Source organism: Schistocerca americana, chromosome 6 (assembly GCF_021461395.2).
Source record: "Schistocerca americana isolate TAMUIC-IGC-003095 chromosome 6, iqSchAmer2.1, whole genome shotgun sequence".
In the NCBI taxonomy this organism is placed as follows: Eukaryota; Metazoa; Arthropoda; class Insecta; order Orthoptera; family Acrididae; genus Schistocerca; species Schistocerca americana.
Genome location: NC_060124.1, coordinates 81,654,295 through 81,671,085, shown reverse-complemented (window position 1 = coordinate 81,671,085; position 16,791 = coordinate 81,654,295). Strand labels below are relative to the sequence as shown.

The 16,791-nt window shown below is 39.9% G+C and overlaps 1 protein-coding gene across 1 annotated transcript in view; it reads right to left on the bottom strand.

Moving 5' to 3' along the window:
* The window catches only part of LOC124619972 (lysosomal-trafficking regulator), a 594,456-nt gene that overhangs the window by 259,892 nt on the left and 317,773 nt on the right, over window positions 1–16,791 (bottom strand). The window contains exons 27-29 of the mRNA XM_047146635.1: window positions 15,200–15,387; window positions 9,402–9,575; window positions 6,579–6,863 (exon numbers count right to left, since the gene is read on the bottom strand). Of these exons, the coding sequence (XP_047002591.1) occupies window positions 6,579–6,863; window positions 9,402–9,575; window positions 15,200–15,387 (647 nt within the window). The remainder of the gene's footprint in view (window positions 1–6,578; window positions 6,864–9,401; window positions 9,576–15,199; window positions 15,388–16,791) is intronic.

Here is a 16,791-nt window from a genome sequence, read left to right as displayed (position 1 = left end):
GACCAAAAATGTAATCATGTGAAGTGTTGCAAGGATGGTTTGCAGCTTGTTCAAGAAGAATCCGCAGGACTTTAAGCGTCGCTTCGACACTGTGGATGAAACATGGATACATTACGATACTCCTGAGACCAAACAACAATCTAAACAATGGGTTACTAAGGGAGAATCTGCACCAAAAAAGGTGAAGACCATTCCTTTGGTCGGAAAGGTCATGGCGACTGTCTTTTGGGATTCGCAAGGGATAATCCTTACCAACTATCTGGAAAAGGGTAAAACTATTACAGGTGAATATTATTCATCGCTATTGGACCATCTGAAAACCGAGCTGCAAGAAAAATGCCAGCGATCGGACTGCATAAAAGTCCTTTTCCATCACGACAACACACCAGCACACACGTCAGATGAGAACCACTTTGTCTCAGAAAGTGCAGAATGTGCAAGGGCAAACTAGTTACAAACACTTCAGGAAGAAATCTTGAATTCTTTGGAACAGAATTTGGAGTACACAAACCAATACTGGACTCTAATAGATTTCACCTAAAAATCAGAAAAAATGTCAACATTCATGAATGATCTGGAAACAAAGCCTATATGCTGATCAATGCACATGCCCTCAAAACTGACTACAACAAGAAAAATTCACAGAAAACGGAATAATTCTGGGAAGATCTGGAAGAAAACACTAACAAAGTGCTGACAATGCACATAAACATATTACTAGCTCATATTAAAGCCCAGATACACAGGAAAAGAAAATACACAGACACAACAGGAAAACCATCGCCTACAAGAAGACAAAAAAGAATGGAGAGAATGAGAGATTATAAATTTATGAACAAGAAAAGGATTTTTTTAATCCGATAATCACCTACTACAAATCAAAGCGAAATTTTGCTCCCAATGGACAAACAAAAGAACCCACACAGCTTCCTAAGTTGACCCACAATACCAACAATAAAACAAGAAAGAAATAACATAAAAATTAAGAAAATCAGGGTGACGACTGGACGGGACTGTCAGGAAAAATGGAAGAACTAATAAAACTGGAGCAACCACTGAGAAAAAGGAATACAAATGGTGGAAGAGTACATGTGACAGAGCCATACAAGACAGAATACAAGCCTGGAAATAAATTAACAGCCATACAACATTGGGAAAATGAGAAGAATTCAACAACATACAGGAAACCTTGTCGAACATAATTCACAGAGATAATAGAGATTGCAGAATCAATAAGCTTAGAGAGGTAGGAGAGAACTTCAACACGAACAACAAATGAAGTTTTTACAGAACCTTCAGAGAAAATATGAAGGGATATCAACCACCTATCTAAATAATTCAAAGAATCTACGGTAATGTTGGGGGCAAGGGCGCAGATGGTATGGGTTGTGAAACAGCCAATGCAATAGAGCTTGTTGTGTTCACTATCGTGTTCCGTTACTGGTGGTCACCTCTGCTCTCAGCCATTGTCTGAAGGGGTCATTCATTCAGTTGCACAGCCGAGTGGTGGTCATGTCCACATAAAAAGTGTGCATTATTTACAGCAGGACTGCTATCTCACAACCATCCCCTTCCTGTGACCACCTGGATCCCTACTAATCATTGCTGACATGACCTCCTTACATAACACTATCACCTGTGACCATGCTTTCACCACTATCGAACACTGTCTCCTCCCAACATCCTGCTGACTCCACACCCAGCACCTGCTCCCTATCTGTCTCACAAACTACATCCTTCCTCATAACTGCTTCAGCGTTGAGAGGAAGGTATAACAAAAAATCCACAGCAAGGCCACGGGCAACAGGATCGCAGCCCCCTATGCAAACCCGTTCATGAGACTTGTATAGAAAACCTTCCTAGTCACCCAAAAACTCAAACCCCTCGTCTTGTTGAGGTTCGTCGATAATATCACTATGATCTGGACCTGAGGCCAAAATACACTATTCTCTTTCCTCCACAGCCTCAACACACTCTCTCCCAACCACTTCACCTGGTCCTCCTCAGCCCAGTGTGCCTTCTTTCTGTCTATTAACCACCACTTTTCTAAAGGCTCCATAGCTGCCAAAGTTTCCACACTGAGAATTCTCTCTCATTCAGTCTGTTCAATTGACCAGTATGTTGAAGGTCCTACTAAGGGCTTCATAGTCACGTATTATCCTCCATACTAAGTCTGCAAACGCATTTTCTGTGCAATATCCTCACACATTCCTAATTCTGTGACCCCTGCCCCCTCCCTCCCAAGGAACAAGCTGCTAGAGAGCATCCATATCTCCCCAATCATCCCACACTTCAACAACTTTACTATATACTTTGAAAGAGCTTCATTTACTAATAATGATGCCCAGAAATAAAGAAAATCCTACCTACAATCAGCCACACAATCTATACAATATCTGGGCCCTTATGCCTCACCACACGAGCCATACTGCCATAGAAGACCCAGGCACAAGACCTGTTCTACACACTCACCCAGCACATCCTATCCTAATTCCACCATAGCCATATTCCACCCCGCCAGTGCCAGGTTGGTTGATTGGTTCGTTGGTATGTAGTGAAAGGGGCAAAACTGCATGGTCGTCAGTCTCTTCATCCATTAAGTGGCAAACCAGGAGTGGTAGTCAAAGGAAGGAGGCGAAAGGCAAATCCTGGTAAGCCTAAGTGTAACTAACACAATAAAAAACAGATAAAATTCCAGAAAAAGGACAACACAGACAAGTAATTAAAAGATCAGTCAAGTCAAGGTGTTCAAACAGGAAATGAAAAAGAATAAAAAGGTAGAAAGGGTACAGGCCAGGCTGGGCCACCCAGCAAGAGCCCTGAGGGACCCCTTGGGGGTGAGGGGGAAGAGAGGGGTGAAGAGGTGTGCCCCACAAACCGTTCCCAACCCTTCAGGTAGTCCCTGGGGTCAAAAAGCCCTACCTTTCGAGGACGAATAGAAACTACCTTCATGGGCATAACATAACACCAGGTCAGATATTGTATGATAGCACCAGATATGGCGCGTTAGGAAGATTAAGATGCTGCCTCAAAGTAGCCAAATTTGGACAGTCTATGAGTAAGTGAGCCACCGCCAGGTGGGCTCTACATTGGGACTGATGGGGATCTTCATGTCAGAGAATGTGGCCATGGGCCAGCCAAGTGTGACCAATGTGGAGTCTACAGAGGACAATGGATTCCCTGCTAGAAGCCCCAGAGAAGATTACCATGTGGTCATGGTCACATTAAGTGTTCTCAGTTTGTTGGGTGAGATCAGGGCAGACCAATCTGAGTTCCAGGCTTTCAGCAATCTATGGCATATGAACAACTGAAGGTCCAGTTCAGGGATGCCCATTTCCTCAATCGGCATCCTGTGGCCTGTTTAGCCAATCAGTCAGCTCATTCATATCCCAAAATCCCAACATGACTGCAGGTCCAAACAAAAATAACAGGCCGCCCAGTTTGATGGAGGTCAGAGACAAGATGAGACAAGATCCTTGTGGGTGAGGAGAGTAGCACTGGTCTATAGCCTGAAGGCGGCCAAGGGGGGGGGGGGGGGGGGGGGGGGTGTCCAGTACAGATTAAGATACTGTTGCCAGTGCAAGAATGAACATGGCTAAGGGTAAATTTAATGGCTATCAATTCAGCTGGCAGAGAGTGGATTCATGCACTGTGCATGTGTGAACATGAAGGCCATTCATCCATCAACTGTTGAGCCATTTGTGAAAACTACTTCTGAACCTGGATACTTCTCAAAGACAGCCAAGAACAGGTAGCAAAAAATCATGGGGTCGACATAATGTTTTGGACCTTGGGAGACTTTGAGACAAATTGAGGTCGGGACACACATTAGGAGGGCAAATGCGATGTCTCCCTGACCACAGGTGACGGTGAAGGAAGTTGCAGTTCTGAACAGAGACAATGGAGTCATGCAGCAACAGTAAACCTAGTTCTTGGTCACTGTTGTGTGAGGTGGAGCTCCCTACCAGGGAAAAGGACACAGTATTTGGGATATTCAGTGAAACTAAAAATGTGTATAGCATAACTTGGCAGCTGTTGTTGTCACCTGATACATAATGGAGGGACTCCAGCCTTGATTAGTAGGCCCTTCAGAGGGCTAGTTTTGAAGGCTCCTGTCTCAAGTCGGGTCCCAAAATGATGAATGGAGTCCAGTATCCGCAATGGTGAGGCTGATGCAGAACCATATGCAAGACTCCCATAGACTCAATCAGGACATTGTAGAGATGCAAAAGGCTGCACCCCAGCTGGTGTTACTGAGGCAGCGAAGTATATTGAGCTGTCGCCAGCACTTTCACTTAAGTTGGCACAGGTGGGGAAGCCACGTCAGCCAGAAATTGGAGACTAGTCCCAGAAAGCAGAGTGTTCAGTGGTAGGGACAACTATGAAAGCAGTAATATTGTATTACAGCTCTGATGCACAGAATTTTACGTGTAACTGACCATCAATTGGCTGTATAGAGCAGAGTTGATGACTTAGTGGTGGAATACACAACATCCTCGACCTAAAAGGTTGTTTCGCAACTCATGTAAGATCCTCATCCCCTCCGCAGCTACTCTTTCGTGCTTCTGTTTTTGTGCCTACCAGACACTTCCATCAACCTTGGACTTCCCATCACTGCATTTTTGCAGTTAATTGTTATGTTCTTAATGATTTCATCTGAAATATGAAATTTTAATTGGTTGAGAGACAGATATTTAATGCAGCTCACATCAGATTTGGGTTGGCATGTGCAATCAGCACAAGAGTTGGCAAAGCTGATGGAAGTGAAAGTAGCTGTTAGTGGAGATGCTATGTTTGCTGCCAGAATTGTGAATACTGAAGGTTACCAAGGGGAACCCCCTCCCCCTCCCGCCCCCGCCCCTCTGGCCAAGTACTCTACTGAAAGAGACGGCTCCACACAAGTGATGTGTATCCCTATGCCTTCTTAGTGATGGACAGTGCTCACAACTAAAAAAAGTTATAAAATAACATATCAAATATAAAGATACAGATACTGTGCTGAGGTTTCAGGGATGGCATGCATCTCCTGATGTATCATAACCCATTACTCTTGTGAAGTGATATATTGCACAAGCACTTTTTGAGCCGACAAATGGTGATATCCACTGCAAAACATTTTCCCTTAATCAATTACATAATCTATTGTTTGGATGTATGTTTTATTTATGTGCATGTACCATAAAATGGATGGATGCACTGTATTTGCAAGTCATGAAAGTGTTAAACATCATACCATGTTTGCCGCACCTGCCAGTCAGGTGGTTTATTCCATATCATCGGGTCCTGCCTTGGAGATACAGTGCAAGACATGGAGGAAGAGCAATTGTGACAATGCCTATGATGTCAGGGGGACAAGAGAAAACTTGTTATACATCCTCTCAATTAGTGCCTGTTAAATGAGACTGACTGTTTGTGAATTAGTCCTCATCAATGTAATTGTGATGTTCCGAATATTGAAGCAATTGGACATTGGATTTTTACTCTCAAATTACAGCAGTAACTGCAGCAGTTCAAGAAACAAAGTTTAATCAGAAGAAGTTAGCACATATGCTAAAACAGTAAGGTGAGCGTGATTGAATAACTGGAAGTCTTAGCTCCAGATCAGATATTACTTCGCCACTCGATACCACCACAGTAAAGGAACAGCAGAAATTGCACAGTGTTGGACAGCAGTTGCAGCAACTTCACAAGTTTTTTGGATTGCTAGCCTGCCCTGGAGATGTGCAGACTTCTGAGGAATAGTTATACTAATAATGAATGCACAATGAGAAAGACTAAAGCTGAAATTTCACCAGAAAATTTTTAGTTGAGATATGCAATGTTGAAAGTGGACATGTGATGCAGTTGTTGGATGTGGTAATGAAAAAAATATATGAATCGTTAAATCTACTGTAATATTGCAAGTTATTCATAGTAATATGATGTAGCAATTCTGGGTATTACAGCAACAAAGTCTGAGAGAGAACAATGATCACACAAAGGTCAAGGACATCACTATTGCATGAAAGCTAACACTATGCACTACACTGACTAAATTTGTTAGCGTTTATGTAATTTGTCCCAGCAAACAATGTATTTCTCCACAACAAATATGTTTGTTTGGTTGCTTGTATTTTTTGAGTTTGTAGTCAAGTTAGAAAACTGATTTCATCTCATTTTCACAATAAGGTTGCAAGTGCACCACCTTAATATCCATGAACTCTCCAGGCACATGTTACCATTATACACTTCAAGGCACGTTTGTGGAAAGCACTTAAAACTTCTATTGTAAACTCACAAATAATGAACACCTAAACAAAGTCAAAATGAAAGTTATAAAACCTGACAATGATCAGATCTGTATCTAAATGACAGAACAAATTGATTTGATGAGATTTGATTTTCAGTGTGATTTAACATCAGGTATGTTTATTGTAATCACTAATACGGTTTATTTCATTCTCGTGAAACACAACTTGCATCAAAAAAGTAAAACTGAAATAAAATTAGGGTGAAGTGTGTAGGTAAATTTAAAATGAGCGATTTTAGGTCAACATTTGTAAGGAAATACAGTACAAGAAAAAACTATATTTCTGTACCTTGCAAAAGAGAAGAAGACTGTCAACAATGTGGGTGCGATTCATCTGCGCAGCGTTGAACTCCCGGTAGGGGTGGTCGTCCCTCAGCAGGACGTGCAGTGCTCGCAGCAGGAGGCCAAGTGCCCCTGCAGGGCCCCACGCTGCCCATGCACCCGCCACAGCCCGCAGCACGAATGAGTTGACGACAACTGCATCTGTGTTTGCCAGGACTGTCACTCGTGTTGGCCCATTCGCAGCACTGGTATAACCCAGCACAGGTTTGTCACAGCATGCATCCAGGACAGCCTGCACAGTACAGAGGACCCTGCATTATAGTGAAGGGATGTATTTAACGCAAATCAAAGCCAATTCAGTACCGTGAACTCATTATTGTAAAACAGTTTTGTGCATCAGGCACTATGTGTTTTGATGATTCTCACCATCATCTTTACATGGAGAGTTTTGTGGTTACAGTCTTGATACTTATGTGGAGCACATATGCCTTTTCACACAGCAGGCCAAGGGTAAAGCAGGTTACATTTCATCTTTTGAAAAGAATTACAATAAAAAAAATATGCTGCATACTGCTATTTGTTGCACTTGCTCTACAACGTACATTATGTTCACACACTGTTCAGCAATGTTTTGAATCTGGTTTATGTTCCTGCTGACCACACGATGCTTCAACTGTGTGTTCCACAAAATTCAACTTCCACTTTTTCTCATGAGTGTCATACGAACACACTGCGCTGTGTCGTTAAATTCAAATTACGCTAAAAAATTTGCAACATTGTGAAGAAACATCGGATTGGTCACCAGAACGTCGGTTCCACAGGAGCCATCCAATAGTGTGTGAGGTAGTATGAGAACAAAGCAGACATTCAGTCAACATGGGCGCAAAAGGCGTAATTGTGTTCCCGCTTGGAAAACCAGCGAAACTTTTAAAATGGGCAGTGGAGGAAGGATCTTTCATTTCTATAGGTCGTGTGCTACTATTTTGCAACCTAAATGTGGGTGCAGAGAAACCGACAGAACAAAAATTGAAGGAAAAGACCATGCATGTAATTCGAAAGCTGTTGGTGAAGGAAGGTGAAATAATCGAACCAGGGTATATAACTTAATTAATTAATGTTGTAGTGTGGTGTCTTTTGTAATCTGTGGTTAAAATTCATATTTTCATTATTTTATATGCCTAATACTTGTTACACTAGCAGTATTATTGGAAATTATTTGTTGTGGGAGCAAGGAAATCAGTGTTGTGAATGATTAGCGAAGTGGCACAATGTAAACAATAACAACAATAAAAGCATTATTGTGTAAGCGTTAATGTTGATGTTATATTCTGAGTTTGAATACAATAAACTTCCTTAAGACATAACAGCTTCCATCCACAAATCAGCATGGATTTAGAAAGCATCACTTGTGTGAAACTATGTTTGCCCTTTTCTCACACGACAGCCTGAAAACCATGAATGAAGGATAAAAGGCAGATTACATATTCCTAAATTTCCAGAAAGTATTTCACGTGGTCACCATGACAGACTGTTAATGAAAGTTCAAACATATGGATTAGGTTTCCTGATACACGAGTGTCTTGAAGACTTCTCAAGTAACAGAATCCAAATGTTGACCTCAATGGCGAGTGGTCATCAGAGACAAGGTAGCACCACAAGTGCCCCAGGTAAGAGTGATAGGACTGCTCTTGTTCCCTATACAAACAAAAGATCTGATGGACAGCATGAATCTGCATCTGTTAACTGGTAATGCTGTGGTGTAGGGGAAGATGTCAACATTGAGTGACTTACGGGGATACAAGACGACAGACAAAATTTCTAGTTAGTGTGATGAATGGCAGTTTGCCCTGAATGCAGAAAAATGTAAGTTAACGTAGATGAGTGGGAGAAACAATCCTGTGTGTTGTTTTACAAAGTCACATCAGTTAAATTTCTAGGTATAAAGCTGCAAAGCTATATGAAATGGAACAAGGATTTAAGGATGGTAGTAGGGAAGGTGAATGGTCAATTTCAGTTTACTGGGAGACTACATATATAACACTAGTGTGACACATTCTTGAGTAGTGCTCCAGTGCTTGGGATCCACAGCAGGTTGAGTTACACACAAATATTACTGGGATGATTCATGAACTCAAATGAAAATAACTGGAGGGAACATGATGTTCATTTCACAAAACACTACTGAGAAAATTTAGATAACTAGCACTGCAGCTAACTGCAAAAGAACTCTACTGCCAATAATGTATCTTTTGTATAAGGAGCACAAAGACAAAGTAAGAGAAATCAAGGCTTGTACAGAGGCATGTAGACAATCTTTTGTCCCTCACTCCATTTGTGAGCGGAAAATGAAAGGAAATTACTAGTACTGGTACAAGGCAGTCTCTGCCATGCACCATACGGTGGCTTGCAGAGTATGTATATAGATGTAGATGCAGTATTCTGAACTTCCAAAAAACATTTGACTTAGTACCACATGTAGAATTATTAACAAAACTGTGTACAACTGAGGCATCAAACAAAATTTGGAATGGTTCAATGATTTCACAGTAAGAAGAACGCAGCATGTTATTTTCTCTCTGGAATGGGGATCAGGTCCCCCCCCCCCCCCGCCTCCCTTTTGCCAGACTCATCCATTTTGCACAGTGCAAAGAGAAATGATTTATGACACCAAAGTGAGTGAAATACTGCACTTTTTTATATCTACATCTATGTCTGTATTCTGCAAGTCCCTGTACAGTACCTTAACTGATTAAATTTTCAACATCCATGTGCATATTTATCAAATAATACCCATTAATTTACAATCCATAGTTTGTTACAACAAATTTACCTTCAACAGGTAAGGTCCAGCACTGCATCGAGATGATCTGAGAATCTTCAGAAGTAGTTTGTAGCTCTCTTGCCCCACAAACTGTGTGAAGAGCTCGCAGTCTCCCTGTGCCACCCTGAGAAACAGCAACAGTGCCTGGGCCTGCACCTCCTCAACAAGTGTTAGCTCCACCACCTGCACCAAAGTGAGAGCTGATCATCATCATCATCATCATTTATTATTATTATTATTATTACTACTATTATATTATTATTACTATTCCTCTTAATGTAATAAATCTCAATCATATTTTCTGTCTGGCAGAAGGATTAATAAAAAGGGTTAGTTTGTTAGACAGTTTTGTATTCCACATTTGTATGATTAATTGTGATGATGTAGATGCTGTCATTTTACATTTGTATTACACATACGTATATAAATATGGCTACATGTTGACCTTTTACAAGCCTTTTTCCCTTTTTTTCATAATTCAATTGAGAAGTAGCAATCCATATCCATCACCTTTTACATATTGTTGTATAGTAGGATATAAGCAAGAGCAGGAAAAAAAATTTTTTTTCAGAACAAATGGAGATGACTACGTGGGGCACATCTGCTGGCTAGACAGTGATCTCATAGCTGAATGTAAACATGGATGGCCCAAGGTACAGACAAGTTGTAGACTCCTCTCGACAGACTATGAAGGAGGGAAGCCAAACAAACACAACTGATTCAGCACCTTGACAAAATTGTGAAATAAATGTAACATAACTTCACAAAGAGATGTCATAACACCTTTCAGGATACAAATTTCAGGATACAAATTTTCAGGATACAAATTTCACATAAAGGAACACTCTGAAACCCTGATGTTGAACATTAGAGCAGATGAGAACACTGACATTCGGTCACCAGTAGGGATGGGGGTGTAGAGATGTAGGGGTGGGGGTGAGACTGGGGGTGGGGGTGGGAAGAATGTCACCATCTATATAAAATCTCCATCATCCGCAGGCTCATTCTCACTGTCCAGCCATTCCATCTGCATTACGGATACTGACAGAAGACCATCTATATTAAATTGCAGGATGCTCTCGTGAATTTAACAAGTTGTGATGAAGCAAGCTGGGATATTTTTTCTTCCCCTCTTGTTTTGCCATCTGCCTCCTTAAATTTGGTTTTTCACTTTTAACTACTTACCATTAACATACGTGAGTATAATATGCATTTTCATAAAAGAGAAAGGTTAGCCCTCAGTTTTAAAGAATATCTACATCTACATCCATACTCCGCAAGCCACCTGACGGTGTGTGGCGGAGGGTACCTTGAGTACCTCTATCGGTTCTCCCTTCTATTCCATTCTCGAACTGTTCGTGGAAAGAAGGATTGTTGGTATGCCTCTGTGTGGGCTCTAATCTCTCTGATTTTATCCTCATGGTCTCTTCGTGAGATATGCGTAGGAGGGAGCAATATACTGCTTGACTCTTCGGTGAAGGTATGTTCTCGAAACTTTGACAAAAGCCCGTACCGAGCTACTGAGCGTCTCTCCTGCAGAGTCTTCCACTGGAGTTTATCTATCATCTCCGTAACGCTTTCGCGATTACTAAATGATCCTGTAACGAAGCGCGCTGCTCTCCGTTGGATCTTCTCTATATCTTCTATCAACCCTATCTGGTACGGATCCCACACTGCTGAGCAGTATTCAAGCAGTGGGCGAACAAGCGTACTGTAACCTACTTCCTTTGTTTTCGGATTGCATTTCCTTAGGATTCTTCCAATGAATCTCAGTCTGGCATCTGCTTTACCGACGATCAACATTATATGATCATTCCATTTTAAATCACTCCTAATGCGTACTCCCAGATAATTTATGGTATTAACTGGTTCCAGTTGCTGACCTGCTATTTTGAAGCTAAACACCAGATCTAATTTTGTGCTTAGTTTTATGTATGTAATTGATTTTCTAATTTATTTTGAGTATTCCTAATTAGTAACTTTTGTTACAGGGTGAAATCAATAATTGTTTTGTAACTTAAATTCTACTGTTGATGTATAAACAAATATAAATTCTGTACTAATTATAAACATTTGTAAACTATTGTAGCAGTATGTGTAGGTTTGCCTGCAAACTATTAATGAGGCTTATGGAAAGTTAAAACAATAGTGCTCTGGACATATATAACTGTGTATTATTGGGGGTGTTGTGAACAGTGAAAGTAAACTACTGTGAAACGCAACTGTGCACCTGTCAGCTACATTATTCAAAGTAGTCAGTGTTGTACTTCCACACCCCATTTTTCAGCCAGTATCACAGCACAGTATGTCAACACTGAGGACAACAAACGAAGAAATAAAAGAAGGCAACCATCACAAAGTGTCTACAAGCTGCCACTAAATTTGGCTGTCTGAGGATGAGTGGCACGCTGATCATCTGTGGATGAGGAACTGGTCTGCCCACGTACAAGCTGTACAACTTACATTCTGGGTGCCTGTGTCATAGCTACTAGGCAAATACAAGTACCACCTTACTGGCTGTATGCTACTCAGGCTGTCCTTCATGTTGTTACTGAGTCTTCTGCCTACACGCCATCTCGACAACCATCAACAGGGGCATGCAGATAATCACTGGTGTAGTACTTTTCAACATGCAGAACTGAATATGCTTTGTGTTTTCAAAATTGAGAGAGAGAGACCATTTCCTGAAAACCACTCAATAACACTTTTACTTTTAAATGCATTATTTACCAATTGGTCTGTTGTAGTATGTATGTTTGGGCAGACAACAACACTTTCATCTACAAACAGAACACTTTCTAGATTAGATCGAAAGTCATTTACATGCATGAGAGACAACAGTGTACCTAAAGTTGAGAGTTGTGAAACCCCATAACTTATATCCCACAGTCAGAAGACCCCTGGATCCATTGGCTGAATTATTAAGTATAACTTCAGGCATTCTTTTTGTTAGATATGCCATCAGTTCCATAAAACCTCATATTATTGAGGAGGATATTGTGATTAACAGAATCAAATGCCTTAATTAGGTCACATAAAATACCAAACACTCTTATTTTGTTATTTAATGCTTGTAAAATTTGGTGAGTGAGCATAAAATGTCATTCTTAGTTGAGTAACTCTTCTGAAATCCAAACTGTTATTTATTAAGTATATTACTGTCACTCACTTGAGATACTACTCCAGAGTACTGTAATTGAATCTCTTTTGTAAATGTGGCTATTACATAGATTTAGGGGATAAATTGGTCCTTTCTTATTAACTTTGGGTAAGTACAACTAATAAAAGTGTTTTTCAAACACAATGTTTTGTTTTTTCTCTTGAACAACTTGTACCTACACTTTTTCCTATATTTAAGAAATGATTATTAAACACAGCTGTAACTTATACATTTAAATTTATAGTGATGCTATCCTGTTCTGAAACCTCTGGTTCCATCTCTCATTTCATTACATCAATGTTGACTAAAGTCTGAAGGTCACTGTAATGGTTCCACCTTTGTTATTGTTTACACATGTTTACTTTATTTAATTTCACATAATTGGCCAATTTTAACTACAAAACTTAATACATGCTGTGTCTAAGAATATGATGATTATTTCTAGTATAACTACTGCTGTATTCAGCACACTTACACTTTTATGTATACGTGCTAGCTTTCAGAACTGTCACATGCACTGCTAAATAACTGGATATATTACAACAGGTTGGTACCTAAAGCACATGAAAATGTCTCCTAAGGTCAAAGTTGGCCAATCCTGTTAAATTAAATAAAGTAAATATCCGTAAACAACAGCTGAGATAGCACCATTACAATATCCTTCAACAAATATGCAGCTTTGGTATCCCACATAAGGCACGTGATCTGTTGTCAGGATTACTGATTTTTGACATAAAATGTACATTTCTCAATTTCTCGAAAACTTTTCTCATTAATTTTGTGCAGTTTTTCTGTTGTACAACTATTGCAAGATCTTTACTTATTGCTGCCAACAGATACTTTAATCCCTCTAGAGATTCATGGCCTTTTTACACAGATGTTTAATGTCCATTCTCAATGTTTTATGAGGAAAGCTATTTTCAAATAACAATAAGAATTTACCAAGGAATATATCGAATTTTGTGTCAGCATTCTGTCCACTGTAAATTTCAGTCCAACTATTCTTAAAAGTGTAAGTCCTGGAGTTGTTACTTATTCTAAATGATTCCCACTGAGGGGAACCTGAACTATAAGTGATTATTTTACTTATCCTAACTAGCTGTGCACCATTATCAGAGGGAATTTGTTGCTGGGTATACAGTCATTCTTTTGCTTTGGGTTATCAGAGTTCTATTGCCTTTATTCATGTCGGAAAGTTAATTACTGAGATGAAACTGTAGGAATCAAATAAGGTTTTCGGATCATTTTTCCTATTAGAATCCTTCAGAAAATCTATACAGAAATCGCCACAGACAATTAACTGCCTGCTGTTGTCCAACAGGTAGCTTAGTAAAATTCGATGACGGAAAATCCAGGATGGAATGTAAAAATAATAAAAAAGGATAGTCACTACTCACCATATAGCAGAGATGCTGAGTCACCAACAGGCAGAAAAAAAAGACTGTCAGAAAATGAGCTTTCAGCCAACAAGGCCTTTGGCAGAGATAGAAAACACACACACACACACACACACACACACACACACACGACTACAATCTCAGGCTGCTGAGGCCAAGTAGCTTAGTAAGGAATCCATATACAGTTACAATTAAAAGTAAACTATTTTTCAGTATAAACCCCAAAGCACTCACTTCTATGTGCTGATCACTACAAAATCTACACATTTTGATTTTTTTGGACTTGGGGTCTGCCTTCCTATATGCAACAACTCCTCCTTTTTCCAAAATGGTACTGCATGTATAAGACAATAGAGTGTAATCTTTTAAATTTAACTTCTCTAACCCATGGTTCTGAAGTGTTCAGATATGTAAAGGATGTCAATCTCTTCAGAAATTGCTAAATTTTCCAAACAGGCAATAAGCTCTTCTACTTCATTATTTAGTGCTCTAATAATTTCAAAAAATAAGCTAAGCTTACTTTCCTATGATTCTTAAAATATTTGTTGGGTTCTCCTGTTACTGCGTTACTTCTTTCACACCAGGGTGCTTCAGTCTTAAGTATGATCTAAAACAGGTGTCTCTCTGACACCAGTAACCACAGGGAATTTGCTCTGTACGATAATCTTTGATTTTAGTTTGACAGTCCAGCTTTTTGGAATGCAGTCTCATTTGACATTCTGCACATTTTTCTCCCATTTGCAATTCATATTCAAACTGGTGAGCTCTGCAGCTGAATTTCAGAATTTTCAATTTTTTTTCATACCTAGAAATATCCATTTTATCTGCAAATCACATTTCTCTCCACAGCACAATATCAGGCTCTCAACAGATGACATAGAGTATCTTTTAAGCTAAAGAAAATTGAAAGCCTGCTTTAGAAACATGCTACAATTCAATAACAAATTTTGTGAAGCAAATCAAGCAAGTACATATTCTTTGACGACTGCTTCAGCATATAGCAAACACAAAGCAAATGCTACAATGCACCAAGGTACACTCTTATTTGAAAAAGAATCACAGCACAGATAAACGTGGAGGGGAGGGGAGGGGAGGGGAGGGGAGGGGGGAGGGGGGGAGGGGGGAGGGGGGGAGGGAGGGAGGGAGGGAGGGGGGGAGCCTACAATGAGTCCAGGTACTTGGAAGTGTACCTCACAGAGCCACAGAAAAGATTTCAAAGAATTCTGAAGACAAGGCATGCAGCTACCCACCCTTGCAAGCAGGAAGAGGAAGACAGGCACGCCACCCAGCAGCGTTGCAGCGGCCAGCAGGCTGTGATGCTGTATCTTATCGAGCTTCGAGGCCAGCAGCATGGGGGCCATACATATCGGCACCTGCTGACTTGCTCGCTGTTCTATTGGAACACTGCGAAATGACGGCTGCACTTGGAACAGAGGTCCTGAAACAAACACAATAATACCATTTACTATTAGCTTTAGCAGCAAAATATTTAATTCTTATGTCAGATTCTATGTATATTATAAAAATAATTGTACATATGTATGTATGCATGCATGTATATTTGACAACTCCCACTAAACCATCAGACTAATTTCAACCAAACTTTGTACAAATACTACTTACCATATGGAAAGATATATTGTGGGTGTAAAAACTGCCTGCCGTCAGGGTGGGGGTGGAGGCAAAAAAGGGTTTGCCATAGAAGCATAACACAGGAATTGTTCATCTTTGTGGCCACACTGTCCACAGTTGCTTTATAGTTATTGGAGGTATTTTACACCTGTCTTTCCAGCTGTCATAAAATATGTGATTCTGTCACTGAAAGTGTATTGTTTTATTGAAATAAAACATCATCAGTGTTTTGTAAAGAGAGATATTTACAAACTGACTTTCTTTCTAGCTGCTAAAACAGTTCCTTAAAAAAGATGATGATTTTAATTGTGGTGTTTCGTGCCTGGATTTTCAGGAAACACCACTTGCTTGCACATTTCTAAGTTCTTTGTTCTTTATTCTTTATTCGTTTTGGCACTGTTGACTTCGGCCTAATGCCATACTGCTTTGTACAACTATGCACTTCTCAATGAGAAAACATGCCACAGTATATTGCCACTACTGTCTGTACGAGTAGGTCTATTTCTGGCTATATACGCTTCATGTGTTTTTTGTAGTGTTAACAACTTTGCCATCAGTTTTTCTATGATGTTGATACCACTGAATAAGTTTTGGTTTGTACTTCTGAAAATGTCCATGTATGTGTGGTTAATCATTTGCCTTTCTGGTGTAGGCCTTCCAGGCTGTGTAAAACATGTTGAACTATGTGGATTATATTCTAGAGAAGTGATGTCAGTTTCAGGGCAATTTGTGATTGTGGATACATGTTCTCAGGTTCCATAGGTCAATATTTGCATGTAAGAGTGTTAATTAATTCCTGTAATTACAAAACTGTCAATCAATCCCACAAAAGTTTAACTGTATTGATCCAAACTGCCTTGTGTTCAACAGGCAGGGTGAATGTAATGTTTGTTAAGACTGATAGTGATATTTTGTCATACACAAAGTTTGTCCTTAGCCTGGGACTGTAGTAAAGCATGCCATGTACTGATGCGTGTACTGTACTGAAGAAAGTTGATTTGTGTGACCCACATTAGTGCATATTATGCTTCACTGAATTGTAATTAAATTTGTTGTTGCTTCTTCCGTAACTACTGTAATGTTGGTTTTCTGACAACCAGCTTGGTTGAACTGGTGTAAAGTCATTCATAAATCAGTACCCCTATGGCCAGTTACAGTGCACTAATGTGGAAGAGCTTCTGACCTTGAGATTATTTGATTTAGAAAGAAT